The following is a 17,697-nucleotide window of genomic DNA, read 5'->3' on the forward strand; positions in this document are numbered from 1 at the left end:
ACACTCATACAAATACATAATTCTGATCACTTTAATCTATTAACTTGTAAGTACTGTATTTTTCTTGGTTGCCCACGAAGGGGTAATACCAGTTAATGATGCACCTTATTCTGACCACTAATTTCTTCCTCGCTAGGGTTGAGTTTTTACCTTGAGCTTCAATCAGATTGGCCAGTAATCCAGAAAAACCCAGGATCTGAATGGTCAATGATGGAGTGTCATCTGCACAGCTCTGGGAAAATGGTTTGTTTGAACCTGAATCATCATCATCATATGGACTTGGGACTGGTGGTATTTAGAAGGGTTCTTCTGACATTAGGACACTTATCTCACTAATGAGATCAAATTACTCTCCTTCCTTGGATTATGCAGGTATACAATTTAATTCACATAAACGACTCATGTGGTAAGTGTTGTGAGGAGTATATAAACAACAAAAAATATACATAATCTCTATGCTCAAAAGGTAGGGTAGTTTTGTTTAGAAGGCTGTTTCATGAATATAACTTATTAATTAACAAAACTACAAACATTTAAGTTACTGGAAAAATATCTTAAGATTTCTGAGAATGGTGAGATCAGTGAAGACTACAGAAATCACTACGTTTATGGAACTAAACTTTTAAGTTTAGGCAATCTTTGGATAGGTGAAGAAGTCTGGGAGAAAGGTATTGTAGGTAAGGTGAAAGGTACTAGGAATAAAGCAAAAAGTAGAAAAAGTCACAGAGTCAAAGATCACAATGTCTAATTTGAAGATGAGTTCAAATCCCAGCTCTGCCCCTTACTACCTACATGAACCCGACAAACCATTTCAACTCTGAACCTCAAATACACTGGATCAAAAGTTTGGAGCTGGAAAGAACTTCAGAGATTTTGTCCAATCGCCTCATTGGATAGATGAAGAAACTGAGACTTAGAGACTTGCTGGTTACATTAATTAGGTGTTTTCAGAAGGGATTGGTCTTTCTGTCTCCATTTCAGCTGTCTATTCTCTTTTCCATAATGACTCATCTGAAAGCCAAGAGTTTCTAAAGTCTTTCCCATATCTAAAATACTAAATGTGCTTTAGAGCCTGTGAATTTAGAAAAACCCAGTTCATATAACATTTCTGGACTGGACATAATTATCAAGTGTATAATAATTTATGTAGATGCTTTCAAAAATGAGTCATGCTTTACCAGATGAAGGAAAAAATGGAAATATTTTACCCTGTGAAGGAAAATATGAGAATAATAAGCTTCAATATTACATTCTTTAAGTGACTGGGAGAATACTTGTAAGTATATTATTCAGTTTAAAATAATGTATGTGATCAAATTTGATCAAAATTTCCAAAACCATATTCATGTCTGTATAGTTTCTTAATTCACTAGTACTTAAAAAAAAGTTAGGCTAAAACTACTTTCTTTGTCATTTCCTTTTTTGTTTCTGTTTTTTGCAAGGCAATGGAGTTAACAGTGCCCAAGATCACACAGCTAGGTAATTGTAAGTGTTTGAGGCCGCATTTGAATTCAGGTCCTCCTGACTCCAGTGCTCTTTCCACTGCGCCACCTAGCTGCCCCTCTTTGTCACTTTCAAAATAAAGCATACCATTCAATTTGAAAAGAAAAAAAATTAAGTTATTTTTCTTTTTTTAGGTTTTTGTAAGGCAAATGGGGTTAAGTGGCTTGCCCAAGGCCACACAGCTAGGTAATTATTAAGTGTCTGAGACTGGATTTGAACCCAGGTACTCCTGACTCCAGGGCCAGTGCTTTATCCACTGCCACCTAGCCTCCCGGTAAGTTATTTTTTTGTTTAGAGACTTCAGGGTCATCTATTCCCACAGTGAATGAGAAAAACAAGGATCCCTTCTTTAAAAAATTCTTAATAAAACTTAAAAAATATACATTTTGCCATTTTGATCTAAATCATATCTCTTAGAAACATTCATTTTTCTGACTGTTATGATAGTGGAAAAAAAGGAAGTGAATAGTCATAAAAAGTTCATCCAATTAAAAAAAAACTTGGGGGCACTTAGGCGGCATAGTGGATAATGCACCAGCCCTGAAGTCAAGAGGACCATGGTTCAAACCTGGCCTCAGACATTTACTTGCAAGGCACTTAACCCTGATTGCCCCCACACCCCAAAAGGAAAAACAAAACTATTCTATCCCTTTGTAAGAAATTGTTAGAATATGCTAAAGCTTCCACATACAGCTATCCTGGTTAGCAATCTTTAAAATATAAATGTTCAGTCTATTAATGATGCATCAACAAGGTTGCAGTATAATCATTTCCTTCACTTCCTACCAAGTCATAATTTGAACTTTTTTGGAATACCTCTAAAATTAACAATAGTTTACAAGTTAGGATTGACTCCCCCTACCCCAAAAAACAGGTGACTGCAATAAAAAAAAACCAAAACAAAACTTTGCAGTATTCATTCCTTCATTCCAGAGATACTGAGCTCTCACATTAGTCTAGTAATGTTTCAGTGCCCAGAATACTGAACAAAGACCCAAATACTGTTGTTTTCAGTCTTGGTCATCCATTCTCTATTAGAAATAAGTAAAGTTGTTATGCAATAATTTCTTCATGTATATGTGTGGCACTGTATAAAGGCTTTGGATTTGAGCATTTTGTGTGACTTGGGTAAATCATCGAAACTCTGAGTTCTCAATTTCATCCATTAAAATGATGGCAGCTGGTCCAGATGACCTAGTCCCTTCAAGCTCAGAAATCTATGATAGATAATCACCAGGACAGAATCATTTATGATGAAAGACTTTTATGATTCCTTTATTCCTTACAGAGAAGTTTCAGAATGTAACCAAGGTGAAACAAAGTATTAGCTAGCTTGGTCCAAGTGGTAGTTAAAAAGAATGTCAATAACTTAAGAAGAAAGTTTTATTAAAGGGAAGTTTTATTAGTTATCGGGTTAGACAAACTTTTCCAATAATGAAAAAGAATAAATGAAGGTATACATGATCAAAACACTATGTAGGTGGGAGCAGCTAGGTGACATAATGGATAGAGCACCAGCCCTGGAGTCAAGAGGACCCGAGTTCAAAGACCTCAAACACTAAATAATAGCCTAGCTGTGTGACCTTGGGAAAGTCACTCTTAACCCCATTGCCTTAAATATATATATATATATATATATATATATATACACACACACACACACATACACACTTTAAAAACCACTATGTGTGTGTGTGTGTGAGAGAGAGAGAGAGAGAGAGAGAGAGAGAGAGAGAGAGACCAATCCAATGTTAAGATCTCTAGAGTAGTTTTTAACTTTTTCATGTGGGTCATGGACTTCTTTGGCAGGCTATTATGAGAATCCAATGAGATCATATCCATAAAAGCTTTTCACACTATTAAATCACCTTTTTCTATTTGATTTTCTAGGTTTTTAAGATCCTCTTTCCTGGTTCTCCTTCCTATCAGTCTTCTCTTCAGTTCTCCTTTCTGGATCCTATTTAGGTTATTCATGTCTTCTAATCATAGGTGTCCCAGAATGACCTGTTTAGGGTCAGTCCTCTTCTCTTCTCCCTCCATAATACTTCACTTGGTGAGCTTATCAACTCCCAAGGATTTTACCAACATCTCTATACTAATGATTCTCAAACTTATCAATCCACCCCTATCTCTCTGGTGAACTTCAGTCTTACAACTAAAACTCTTTCAGATAACTAAAACTGGATGTCCAATAAACATCTAAAACTCAACATATCCAAAAGTTCTTTACGCTTATTTTTTTTTCTCCTACATTTTCTCCTCTCCCCCAAACATCCATATTACTGGGAAGGGTACTATTATTCTCCCAGTCCCTCAGGCCTATAAACTAGGCATGGTGCATCACTCCTCATTTTCTCTCACCTCCAAAATCCAATCTGCACAAGGTCTACAGATTTCATCCTGGCAACACCTTTTGAATACACCCCCTTCTCTCCTGATACAGCCACCAGTCCGGTGCAGGCTATCATCATTTCATATGTGGATTCTTGCAATGGCCTGCTGGTCAGTCTGTCTGCTTCAAATCCTTTCCTACCCCAGTCTGTCCTCCAAGTGACGTTCCTGAAGTGCAGGTCCAACTACATCACCCTACCCACACTCCCATACAATAATCTCCAGTTCCCTATCACTTCCAAGAAAGAAAACAAAATCCTCTATTTGCATTCAAAGTCATTTATTACCTAGAATCTCTTATCTTTTCAGTATTCTTCTATCTTACTCCTCAGTGATACTGGTCTTACTGTTCCTTGTACAAGACATCCCTTAGCTCTGGCAGTTTTCTCTGGCTGTCGTCCATGCCTACAGTGCTCTCCCTCCTCATCTTTACCTCCTGGTTTTCCTGGCTTCCTTTCAGTCCCAACTAAAATCTCACCTTTTATACAGGAAATCTTAACTAGATCCTTCCCATTATAGTATCTTCCCTCTGTTCACAATTTCCTGTTTATCCTGTACATAGTTTTTGTACCTATTTGTTTGTTGTCAGTCTCTCCTCCTTCCTGTTTAGATTGTAATCTCCTCAAAGGCTGGGATTTTGCCTCTCTGTATCTCTAAGGCTTAGCACAGTCCCCAGCTCATGGTTGTGGTTGTTGTTGTTCAGTAGTGTCTGACTCTAGGACCAGAGCACACCAGGTCCTTCTGTCCTATGTTCCGAGTGTATTCAAGCTCATTTCTTTTTTTTTTAGGTTTTTTTTTTGCAAGGCAAACGGGGTTAAGTGGCTTGCCCAAGGCCACACAGCTAGGTCATTATTAAGTGTCTGAGACCGGATTTGAACCCAGGTACTCCTGGCTCCAGGGCTGATGCTTTATCCACTATGCCACCTAGCCACCCCTCAAGCTCATTTCTGTTGCTCACATAACACTATCCATTTTATCTTCTGCCATCTCTTTCTCCAGACTTCAATTTTTCCCAGCATCCATCTTTTCCAGTGAGTCCTGTCTTTTCAAGATGTAGCCAAAGTCTTAAAGCATTAGTATTTGTCTTTCCAAAGAAGCTTGATAAAGAAATGCTATTTCCTTCTCTTCTTGCCCCTAAATAGGGGGATCCCATCAATTCCCCTGCTATATTCCTTCAAAAAAAGGAAGCATAATATAAAAGCACTTAAGTGAGACAATTGTAGTCTCTCCCACCCCCCCAAATAACTTCAGGACTTTTGGAGAGTTTTCTCACTGGAAAAATGATGACTGGTCAATATCTAAGTTGTTTTATTTCTAAAACAAGTATTTCAATTCTGTAAAGTCAGTCCCTACTGTTACCAACTACTATGGCAGTAGGGTGGAGGGGGAGAGAGACAAGTACTATGATCTCCAAACAGGATATTCCCCTGAATTTGGGAGACAAGGTCAGTGAATTGCAAACAAGTGACACCAAAGTTAAGAATACAAACTGAATGACTTGCCAGAAGTAACCCACTGGAAGGGATGACTAAGACCTCCTAAATGGCTTCAGAGGAATGTCACTGAGGGATGCAACAAAGGGAAAAAAAAGTTAGCTAAGGTGAAACAAGCTTCAGCTTCAACAATTATTTACTAGCACCTACCTATATCCACACCACTCTACTGTGGGAGATAATATAGAGCATAAGCCCTGTCACATATCCATTATTCATTCCAAAATGGTAACTGCAAATTGGAGAGAATAAAGATCATTATGACTTTTAGTTAACTGCAACATATCTTGTAGATTGATATTATAACCTAAGCATGGAAGCTTAAATAACTTTTTTTTAAGATAAAGCAAAGGATAAGAATTTTTCAAGGTTTAAAGGAAAGGGAGATGGTATCTGACAGATAAGAGCACACATATCTGGTATTTATAGGGACAAGCAGCTAGATGGCTCTATTCAAAGTGCCAGGTCTGAAGTTAGGAAGTTCTGAGTTCAAATCTAACCTAAGATACTTACTAGCTATATGATCCTGGGCAAGTCACTTTACCCTCTGCTTGTTTTGTCATCTGTAAAAGTTGGAAAAGGAAATGGCAAACGACTCCAGTATCTTTGCCAAGAAAACCCCAAATAGGGTCACAAAGAGTCAGACAGGACTGAAATGTATAAACAACAACAACAATGCAGTTAAAAACAATGAATTCTCCAAGCACCATCACAGCCTTGATGAAATATCCCTCAAGATCATAAAATTCCCTTGGGCCTGACTTCCTACTCACTAACCAATCTTTAGGCTTTTAAATTCAGTTTCCCAGCTTCCTTGATCTACCTCAAAGTATATCAACCTGTTAAAAATCAATACCTGGGTAGTCTAGTTTGTCTACTGGGCAATTTCTTGTAAGAAGGTCTATATACAAATTTTTGGAGCCTAAACTTATGTTTAGGCCTATGTCACTTGCCTAATCAATAAACTCAAGGGTCTTTCTACTGTTCTCAGATAAAGTAAAAAAAAAAAAGCATTACAATATCCTAGGAACTGTGCGAAGGAATAGGGATGCATTTGCATAAATAAAAAAAGATAGATACAGCCCTCAAGGAGCTTACATCCTTTGGGGGAAAGGGACCTGAAGAGGGAGCACATGGACTAGTGAGGGGGTATGAAGTCAGAGGAGCATGAAGGCAGGTCAGTCTCAGTCTTTCTATAAAATGGAGGCTACAGGAGGAATTTACCAAAAAAGAGAAAAAAGGGACTAGTCTGGGGGAGGGATAATCCATGAGGGATGCAATTAGAAAGTGAAGGCAAGAACACCTCAGGTACTGAAAAAAAATACCCAGTAGCAGAGGAGTCATGGTTTTTAAGTAGTACAGAGAAAGAAAACAACACACATTCCTCTGTTTAATTTTTAAAGTCCTTCACAACCTGGACACAACCTATCTTTCCAGTCTTACTGGAAACATACTGTATACTCATTTCTCTTTCAATCTTTTACACACACACACACACACACACCAGACACACATATAGAGTCAGAGTCAGTCTCAGCCTCTGTCTCTCCCTCCCTCCCTCTATAATTATCACACTCCATACATCTGCCACACCAGTCCTGGACAGCATTCCCTCCTCACCAATGTTTCACAGAATCCTTCACTTCCTTAAGATGAAATTCTGGTCATTTTCTACATGGAGCTTTTCTTGACTCCCCAAACTGATTAGTACTCTCCTTCCCAAACTACTTTATATTCATTTACCTTGTAATGATCATATTTATTGTGTACCTACTTATATATGTCTTCTTGCCTTTCCTGGTTGAATATAAGTAAATATTTGCATCCCAAGCACTGTATAATACAATAGGCACTTAATAAATGCTTATTGATTTGTAGATTCAGTGGGTGAATTAACAAATTGGAGTTTATTCTTTAGCTCAAAAAGGGCCTAAGGTGACACCTTAAGTATGAGTGAATGGCCCAGTTTGAGCAGTCAGTTGATCTGCTTCAGTGGACTTTACAATGAAATAGATTCCTTTATAATAAATCCAGGAGAGAGCATCAGACTAACAGCTGCCTTACTATAACTAACCAAACTATGTCAGGATTTTAAGCTTCGAGATCTATATCCAGTGATAACTAATTCTGATTTTTTTCTATCAATCTCCAAGATGCAAATTCTTTAAAAATTGTAATAACTGCCTACAATATATGGAGCAAGGGTGTCAAATTCAAATAGATACCAATCCTGACTGCTGCATATTGACTCAGAAAATCACAAATGAATATTACCTATGTTGCATTGTACTTAAAAAAATTCTCAATTACATTTTAATCTGATTCTGCCCAGTTTTCCTGTATTTCATTTGATAGCTCTGGTGTAGAGCACAGTTCTAATCCTACAGAAGACACAAAATTTTGTCTGTACCTCAAAAAACCTTCAGACAGTATGTGCCTGAATTATCAATTTATTTCTTATAAAATTTTCAGAAACAAAATTGATAGCTTGCTGGTGAGCTTCCCTTTCACCCCTCTTCCTTCACTCCACTATAATCAGTCCTTCACTCATTTATCAATGAAAAGGTGGCCCTTTTCCTTGTTAAAGCAAACTTACACATGCACCCTTTATATCATCCCAATCCTGTTTTCTCAGGACTATCACCCTCTTCTCTCGATAACCTTTAATTTCTTCCTTTCTGATTTCTTATGGCCCCAAACTCCTAATGCTTAAAAAAGATTAACTTGATTCCACAATTTCCATTAACTATCATTCTATATCTGCTCTTCTTGTGTAAATTCCTTGACAAAATTTTCTAAAATGGCTTCCATTACCTCCCACCTTACTCTTCTAAAAATCAATGCTGTGTAGCTTCCAAAGTTATCATTGCCCTCTTCCATTACCAAAGATCTCACAATTGCCAAATTTAATGGCCCTTTCTCATCTCTTAGCCTTCCTGTCTTTTCTGCCTTTAATACTGTCAATCACCCTCTTCCCCAGAATACCTTCTTAGTTCTATGGTTTCTGATATTGTTCTCTCTTTAATTTTTCTGATAGATCTTTTTTGGTCTCTTTTGCTAGATTTTTCAACCAGGCTATGCTCATTAACCATGAGTGTCCCCAAGGTTCTGTTCTGGGTCCTCTTCTCCTTGATGATCTCATCAACTCCTATTACTATCACAGAGATTATTCCAATAGCTACATTACCAGCCCTTATCTCTTTCTTGAACCAAAGTCTCAGATCAACAATGGTTTTCTAAACATTTCCAACTGGATGTCCTGTAGCCATCTCAATTCAACATTTCCAAGTAAGAACGTTTTTTTAGTTTTTTTTTTGCAAGGTAATGGGGCTAAGTGGCTTGCCCAAGGCCACACAACTAGGTAATTATTAAGTGTCTGAAGCCAGATTTGAACTCAGGGACTCCTGACTCCAGGGCTTGTGCTCTATCCATTACACCACCTAGCCTCCCAAGAACTTCTTTTTTTTTAAAAAAATTTATGTATTTAAAGCAATGAGATTAAGAGTGATTTGCCCAAGGTCACCCAGCTAGGCAATTATTAAATGTCTGAGGCCATATTTGAACTCAGGTCCTCTTGACTCCAGGGCTGATGCTCTATTTACTATACCATCTGGCTGGCTCCCCCAAGTAACAACTTTTTAACAAATTCTCATAGCCTTCATTCTTCTGAACTTTCTTCTAATTCTGAGGGCACCAGTCTCTTGATACTCAAATGTTCTTGTCATTAATACTCAAAATACTTAATCTCACCCCACTCATCCAATCTGTTGCCAAGTCTTGACATGTCTGCTCACATTCTCTCTACTCATACAGAAACCATTTTAGTTCTGGCCCTCATCATCTCATGCCTGTTCTATTACAATAGTCTTCTGGTTGGTCTTTCTACCTTCAAGTTTTCCCCCACTCCAATCCATGGACTACTTAGTGGTAGTGATTTTCCTAAAAGGAAGGTCTGATCATGTCATCTCCCATCCCAGTATAAACAGACTTCAAATGACCTCCAGGATCAACTGTTTGGCATTTAAAGTCCCTTACAGCATGGAACTTTGTAGTCTGCTTTCACTTTATGCCTCTCCATATGCTCCATAATATTGTGACACTGGTATACAGTGTTCATGGATAACTATCTCTCATGCATAGAATGCTCTCCTTCCTCATTTTCACCTGTTGGTTTCTCTTGAGATTCAACTTAAAATCCTAGTTTCCACTGTAGTCTTCCTACTCCTTTCTATTACTAGTGCATTTTCTCTGAAATTACCTTCCACTGACACTGTATGTCTCTTATATGTTGAATTTTTTGTTCCATTTTTATCTTCAATGTTAATATATATATATATATATATATATATATATATATATATATATATACATATATATTATTCTTTGAGGGCAGGTATTTTTGAGATTAGCACAATGTCTGTTACAAAAGTGTTCAATAAATGAATGGGCAGCTATGTAGTGCAGTGGATAGAGTTAGGCATTCTGTAGACAAGAAAGCTCATCTTGAGTTCAAATCTAGTCTCAGATACTTATTAGCTGTGTGACCCTGGATAAGTCACTCAATCCTCTTTGACTTATCTGTAAAATGAGTTGAAGAAGAAAAAGGGGTTATAAAGACTGACAAACAAAAATAAATGTGATTGTATGCTTAAGAGCTCTTTTAGGAGTGAGTAATCTATGGGAAAAAATCATTGCCTCATTGCCTCACCTCAGTTCTAATTTTCTACCTTTGATAATTTAACACTGGACATTCATTATTGAAATTGTGGGCTTGGAGATCAAAAAATAAACAAAAAAAACCCCCAAAAAACAACCACCCCAAACCCCAAAACCTTGCTCTTACCAAAATAAGTCCATTGGATCCTCACCTTCCTTCTCTTCTTCCAAAGAAGGTTCTGATTTGTGAGGGTAAACTTGCAAAACCATCTCTAGGAAAAACAGCTTGCAGGAAATAGGAAAATGGGAAACTGAATAGGTTCCTTATACTCCTGGGTCAGGTTGCTTTCCCAGGGCATCTTTTGTTATTGTTTGAAACAAATCCTCAATTTATTCTCATCATCAAATAAACTTAGAGGTCAAAATTCTCATTATGAAGTTAATCATCAATGTTCAATCATCCTTTTCACCTTCTTCATTTAATTCAAGTAATTGAGTTACCAGGAATTTCTTGATACTGAATAAAGGCATACTTTTCAAAATTTCCTTACAACTAAATTCAAGCTCTGTTAGAAATAGGTATTTGAAGATTCACATGAATATTTATCTACATAACATACAGATTTATAACATGGAATACTCTCTTTTAAGTATCTATTGTATTGAATATCTTAATGCTACAAGGAGATTTTTAGTTCCATTGAAATTCTAAAAAGCAATATATTCTTGAATTTTGCAACAATTCAGTGTGCCAAAGAAATATGAATTTGGAAGCTATCTAATAGGTTGAGAATATATCCTCAAAAATTTCCAGCTTTAGGTCCCTAATTGCTAAGGATCCTTTTAGCACACATTATGCTCTAAAACATGTCATTTTACTAGAAAGGCTTAAAATGAAGGAAAAGTCAGGCTCAGGTGTAAGATTCATAAGCATTTCCTCTTCCCATTGTATGTCAGCCATAAAAATTCAACTTCCTTTTTAATTAACATTTCAAAGTGCCATCTGAAAGTAAAATTAAAAACTAAAACTAAAATAGAAACCACCAGCTGATAAGGCCAAATAACCAGAGAAACCAATACCAGCTGGGACAAAATCCAAGCAAAGGATGTCTCCAGACAAACAGGTCAAAACTGTATAGTGTGATGTATAAATAGGAAGAAAATCCCCCATAATCCAACTAAGATAAGATTCCCCTCCCAACTTTAGACCCCCATTGTCTAAAGAAAATAACATATGGGGAAAAAGGAATGAGCAGGCTTCTTTGGGTGGAGCAACATTCATTCATTCATTCACTCACCATCTTAAAAACGCTATACTCATTCCTAACCTCCCTTCCCAGTATTAGCCATAGCTTTTTCAGAAAACCCTTTTTCGAATCCAGGTTTTTTTTTGGGGGGGAGCGAGATTAACATTCTTTCACCTGCCGCAAGATGAGCTCTCCCTCCCCCTTCAAACCATCCTGTCGCACAAAACTGAGTCACTTCCCTCCGCTTGGCTCTTCAGTCAATTCTTGGAGAACTGAGCCTTCGCCCCTCAAAAAAAAAGAAATTGAGCCCCAGGCATCAGCTCTAACCTTGGCTCCCTAGGAAGAGCCCCCCCGCCCCCGCCCCGCATCGTTCAGCTCAGGTTCCGAATTGCTGTAGCTCTAAGATAGGGGAAAAGGTGTAAGGAAAGAGGAGGTACCTAGGTTAATGGCAGCTCTGAATGAAAGATGCTGAAGGTTTGCACTGGATTTATGAATGTGTTGGGGGGGGGAGGAATCATGTGACAAAGGGATCGTCTTATTCACAAAAAAGGTGAGGTGGGAGGTGGGAGGGAGAGTTACTAAGCACCTCACAGCCAGCGCCAGGCAGCCAGAGACCCGGGAGCCCGGCCCCCGAATAGAGACCCGGAGTGTCGGCCCCACCCCAGCCACACCGGCGCTGGAAAATGCCTTGGGGTGGGGGGCGGGGTGGGGGGGCGAGGCCCGAAGCAGTCACCTCAACCCCGAGACTGACAGTCTGGAAACTGCACCCTCCCACAGGACTCGAAATAATAACAGTAGTAATGATAATCAAGTGTCCGGGGCGGGGGAGGGGAGCTCGCGGCCAGCGAGCCAAGGCTTCCAGCAGACTGCAGGCACCCAGACGCGCTGCAACAGTATCCTTCCCAGCGGGGGGGGGGGGGGACGCAGCCTCCCTCCCCCTCCCCGGGCACCGAGCGGCGCCCCGGCCGCCCCCTCCCCGGGCACCGAGCGGCGGCTCCGGAGCCCCCGGGCACGGCTCCTTCCAACCCCCTCCCTTTCTCAGAAGCGGCTCCGGGGGGGGGGGGCGCAGGAGAGGGAGAGGAGCGGCGACCCGTCCGGAGCCCCACGCGTCCCCCCGGGGCTGCCCTGGGATGCCGGCTGGCCCGGCCGGGGACCGTGTGTACAACGAATGGGCCACCCGCCGCCGCCGCCGCCGCCGAGCCCTCTTCCTCCCCTCGCTCCACTGTGTTTTTTATGAATGAAAATGTGGTATGCAAATGAGAGCGATTCAAGAAAAAGAAATGGCGGATATTAGGCATCACCGGACTCCCGAAGAGCCACCGGAGGGGAGCTAGGAAGGCTTAAAAATAGTGAAGGAGCAACAAAAAAGGGCCGGAGGGAAGCGGCTGGGGAGGGGGGTGGGGTGGGGGAGGGAAGGTAAAGGTGGGGGGGAGGCTTCCGCTCCTGCAGCCAAAGGTATAGGGACCTTTGTCAGAGTTATTAAGGAGAAATGAGGGGAGGGGAGTGTTCCCCCTCCACTGCCCTGTGGGGGGGGGGCAAGCCAAGAAACCGCTCGACTCTCCCTCCTCTGCAAATGCTCTGGCCACTAGCCCCCTGTCTCTCCTTTTCCCAGTCTCTCTCTCTCTTTCTCTCTCTCGTTCTCTCTTTCTCTTTTTCTCCCAGTCTCTCTCTCTCTCTCTCTCTCTCTGAGCCCCCCTTCGATATTAGGCGGACAGTCTCCCACCTCCTTACCACCACCACTACCCTTCTCTCCGTCCCGGGGTCGAGGAGTAGAAGGGGCTCCTTCGGCTCCCCCAGTCCTCCCACTCCGCTGCACGCTCTCGGGGTAGCCCCCCACACTTCACCCATATCTGTGCTATCACGACTCCCCCCTTTTTCATCAAAAGAGGGAGGTAAGAAAAAATTTTCACACCAGACATTCCCTAAGCTGGAGTCGATTCATCCCCATCACAAACTTCACCCCACCAAGTTCCCCCCTCCGCGTTCGTTCCCCTCCATTCCCCCCGCGTTCGTTTCTCGTGGAAGCCCCTCTTTTCCCTCCCCGGCCCCCGAAATGCAAAAACTTACTCGTCTGGGTGTGTTTCTTCGGTCATTTTCTTGTTCACCTAGATGAATGCCCCGCAGCGGGTAGCTCGGCTCCCTTCATCTTCCCATCCACCCACCCCCCCTCCTCACATTTCGAGAGATCGCCCGATTTGGGAGGGGGAGAGGGGGGAGGAGACGCCAAGAGGAGAGGTCGGGGATTACGGGGGCACCGCGGGGAGGGTGGGAATTAAAGTAGCCAGCGGCCAAGTGCCCAGGTTTCAGGGGGCAGGGAGCGAAGAGGGAGAAAAGCAGAAGGGGAGGCGCAGAGAAAAGGGGGACTCGAAACGGGGGGATTCGTGTGGGAGACACTGGCGTCTGGTGGCAGAAAAGGGGAGAATGGAGCAAGAGGCGGGGAGCTCTGGAAGGCAGCGCGGAAGGTGCAGTTTCCAAGAGTGAGGGGACTGAGAAGAGATTGGGGTGGGGGGAGTGGGCCGAGGAGAGGGGGAGGGGGCGAAGACCAGGAAAAACAAGCAGCCCAGCGAGAGCAGTGGGAGAGAGCTGCGGTGGGGAGGAGAAGAGGGGAGGTGCAGGGGGCTGCCCGGAGTGAGGAGGGGGCTCGGGGGCCGGGGCGGGGGGTCGCCCCCGGGCTGGGAGAAGCTGGACCAATCACCGTCCCGGGGAGCGGTCGGCCGCGAGGGGAGGCGCGCCTAGAAGGCGGTCCTGGGCGCTGGGTCCGAGCCCCATCTCCCTACTCCTCCTCCGTTTTACTCCATATTGGATTCTCACCACCGCCAACAGGAGGAGGAAGTAGGGCGGAAGCGATGACGTCTTCCCAGCGGCCAGAGGTGGTGGAGTGCAAAAAGCTTCCTACTTGCCACCAAAAAAGAGAGGCAGAGAGAGACAGAGAGGGGGAAAGAGGAGAGGAAAAACTTTTGCCGGCCCCACTGGGCATGCCCGCCCCTCCCCCTCCGGAGGAGCCCTCTCCGCGGGGGCTCGCGCCAACTCTCCCAGGCTCCGGGTTTTAGCTGCCCCGGGGGAGGGGGGCGGGAGCAGACACATCTGGCTCCCGTCGCGGGAGCCCGCGTCCCGGCCAGCCTCTCCTCCCCAAGCCCGGGACTCAACTCGGGCCCAGGGCGGGGAGGGGGCTGCGGGGAGCCGGGCCGGCCGAGCCCCTCCAGCAGGGCGTGCGGGCTCTCCGGCTGTCCTTGCGTGGCGCCCTCTAGGAGGAAGGGGGAGGGGAGGGGAGCGGCTGGTTTTGGAGGGCTCCCCAACCGCACAGCACCAACAGGTTCTGTGTTGGCTTCAAATTCGCCCCCGCTCGGACCCAGACCGTGCGGAAGGGCTGCGCGTTTGGGTCCAGTCCCCCCCCCCCCCCAGGCCCGCGAGTGAATCTGAAAGGTTTGCATTTCTGCAGAAATCATAGGCGCTGTTTGGTTTAAAGGAAGTCCCAACTAGTGACTTATTGTCGCGGGTCTCCCGGAGGAAGAGAAAAAGGAGTCGTGGCCAGACTGTGGGAAGGGCGCTGGGGAGAGGGGGCCCCAGACCTCCTTCCGCTCTCCATCGCTGCTTGGCGACTTGCTGAGACGCGGAGTGTGTAGTGACCCACCCCCGGGGTCGGTGGACTGTGTTATGAAGGCAGCAGGGTTGGTCCAGGACCTCTAAGACCCAAGTCGTGGTCCTGTTCTGCCATAAGCCGCCAGACCTTGGACAAATCACAGCGGTATGTTTCTACCTCTGGAGAAATCGAGGTTGAACCAGATAATCTCCAAGGAACAGGGATAGAGTGCTGGATTTGAAGCCAGCTGTCCAAGTAGCGAATGGGGTTCAAATCTCGTTTCTCAGACATCTCTCGGAGCCCCAGTTTCCACAATTCCAAAATAGCACATAGGACTTAGCCTCCAAGATCCCTGCCGCCTCTAAATTCATTCTCTTAGAAAACGGGTTCAGATCCTGCTCCCCATCCCTTCTTTCTAGCTATGTGACCCCAATGGGCAAACCATTTAACTTCCCAAAGCTCAGTTTGTTCATCTGTAACATGACGAGGGTGGTAACGAACTTCCACCATCCTTTCTAATTCTAAATCTAGGAACAGCTTAGGTAGCAATGGATAGAGTACCAGCCCTGGAGTCAGGTTCAAATCCAACTCCAGATGCGGAACACTTTCCGTGTACCCCTAGGCAAGTCACTTAACCCCATGGCCTCACAAACAAATCTAGGAAAAATTCCTATGAAATAACTTCAAGAGAAAAGCCTGTACCTTTTTCTTCTGGAGGCAGCCTTGAACATCTATTTTTCCATACTATATCAGGCTTTCCTCCCTCCCTCCCTCCATTTTTTCCTTCTTTCTTTGCTTCTCCTTTCTTCCCTCCCTTCCTTCTTTTTTCCTCTTCTGCTCCATTTGTCTTGAGATGGCTTTTGTTTTCCAGATGGGAACCAGCCAAGTATTTTCATCCTTAAAACTGTATCTTCATAAACAGATATAATATACAGAGAGATAGATAGATACCCAGACAGCAAGACCCGTGAAGGGAAGCTGTGTTATTCCTCTTAGCATCTTATAGAGAGCCTTCCAGTATGATGCTATGTGGGTATAGAATATGCCAGCACAGGGTAACTCAAACAAATAGTCCTGTACTTGGGAGTTTGTAACCTAAGAGAGAAAATACACATTCTTTGTGAATATGAAGAAGACTAAACAGCTCGATTAAATAATAAAGGATTTTTTTTTTTAAAGATGACAATACTAGTGAAAGCATCCACTGCATGCTAGGCTTTGTGCTAAGTATAATTTACAAATTTCTCATTTGTTTCTCACACTAACCTAGAAAGGAGGTCCTATTATTTTCTCCATTTTTACAGTTGAAGAAACTGAGGCAAACAGCTTAAGTGACTTGTCCAGCGTCACAGGCAAGTAAGTACCTAAGGCTAATCAGGTCTTCCAGACTCTAGGCTTGTTGTTGTAGCCACCAAGCAACTTGCCATTTCAAAGCTAGATATTTCCACTGTAGATTATACAAATTAGAATGGGGGCATTTGTAGGATAGCTAAGGAGAGGTAGAGTTTCAAGTTAAACAGAGAGAGTTTGTGGTTTAACATCTATATAATATTTATCATACTTAGCTCTGCAATTTATTAGATTTGAAAATCATTTATTATTGGATGCACAGTTCTGGAGTAAATTTGAAATAATGGAAAGAGTTTAGGATTAGGTATCAGAATGCTTGGGTTCTTGATGGAATTGAAGTTTGAGCTTGAGTAACTGCTTCATTCAATAAGTATTTGCATAGCTAGAATGTGCTAGAAGTTGGGACAGATCCTAATGTTTCTGCCCTGAGTGGGGCCTACAGTTTAGTTGAGGTATAAGATAATAAGTAGCATTTATATTTTATTTTGCAAAGTGCTTTACAAATATCTCATTTTATGTGGAGGATTGCTATTATTATCCCCATTTTACAGATGAAGAAACTGAGGTACAGAAGTTAAGGAATTTGCTCAGGGTCACATATCCATAGTTATCTGTGGATAGATTTGAACTCAGGCATGGCATTCAGTCCAATTTATCTCCTGAGGCACCTAAACACAGATGACTCTCTTTTGGCACCGTACCCACAACATAATAGGACCTTAATCAGTATCTGTTGATAGATTGATTGGAATCCACAATATTGCCTAGGAGCATTAGAGATTGCAAAGAATGTTTTGAGAGCTCAACAAAGAAGCAGATTATTCCTAGTTTTTGTTTCTTAATATATAGGATGGGGATAAACTATACCCTATCTACTTCATAAAATTACTGTGAGAATCAAATGAGATATCAAAGTGCCTTAATGTAGGATATTATAATTGTCTAACTACTATGAAAAGCTCTTCTGGATCCCTGTCTTTCACTATAACTGGCTACCTGACACAGAAAGGGGGAAAAAAATGTTACCACACCTTCAGTATGAAATGTATACACATACGGGAAAAATTGGGAGAGAGGACATGTTTGGGGGAATGTGAGGAGGAACTACCAACTTGAAAACTGTAGCTGTATATTGGCTGAGTGATTTATGCAGCATCCATAGGGAGTTATCTGTGAAAGGATGGGAATCCAAGTCTCATTCTCCTAAAAACAATATAGAATATAAAACATAATTTATAATATATATACTATCTACCTAGGAGCATAGAACTTGGCCGTATCTCGTTTCTGGAATGTTAGTTTGTGGAAGGTAAATGGAAAAGCACTTCCAGTCCAAAGATGGTAGTCCTAGATTTTCACACCCACCCACACTATCAATGACTAACTCTTTGGTTTGGAGCAAGTCATCTTAACCTCTCCAAACCTCCATTTTTCCATTGATTAAACAGAAATAACACCTACACTTCACCTCTCCTGT

General features: G+C 42.5%; 1 protein-coding gene across 1 annotated transcript in view; it reads right to left on the reverse strand.

The window, feature by feature from the left end:
* The window catches only part of SPRED2 (sprouty related EVH1 domain containing 2), a 164,186-nt gene extending 149,919 nt beyond the window's left edge, over positions 1 to 14,267 (reverse strand). The window contains exon 1 of the mRNA XM_074207398.1: positions 13,358 to 14,267. Coding sequence (XP_074063499.1) covers positions 13,358 to 13,383 — 26 coding nt within the window. The 5' untranslated portion in view covers positions 13,384 to 14,267. The remainder of the gene's footprint in view (positions 1 to 13,357) is intronic.
* Positions 14,268 to 17,697: the final 3,430 nt, after the last annotated feature.

The sequence above is a fragment of the Macrotis lagotis genome, chromosome 1, assembly GCF_037893015.1.
Source record: "Macrotis lagotis isolate mMagLag1 chromosome 1, bilby.v1.9.chrom.fasta, whole genome shotgun sequence".
NCBI classification, from domain to species: Eukaryota; Metazoa; Chordata; class Mammalia; order Peramelemorphia; family Peramelidae; genus Macrotis; species Macrotis lagotis.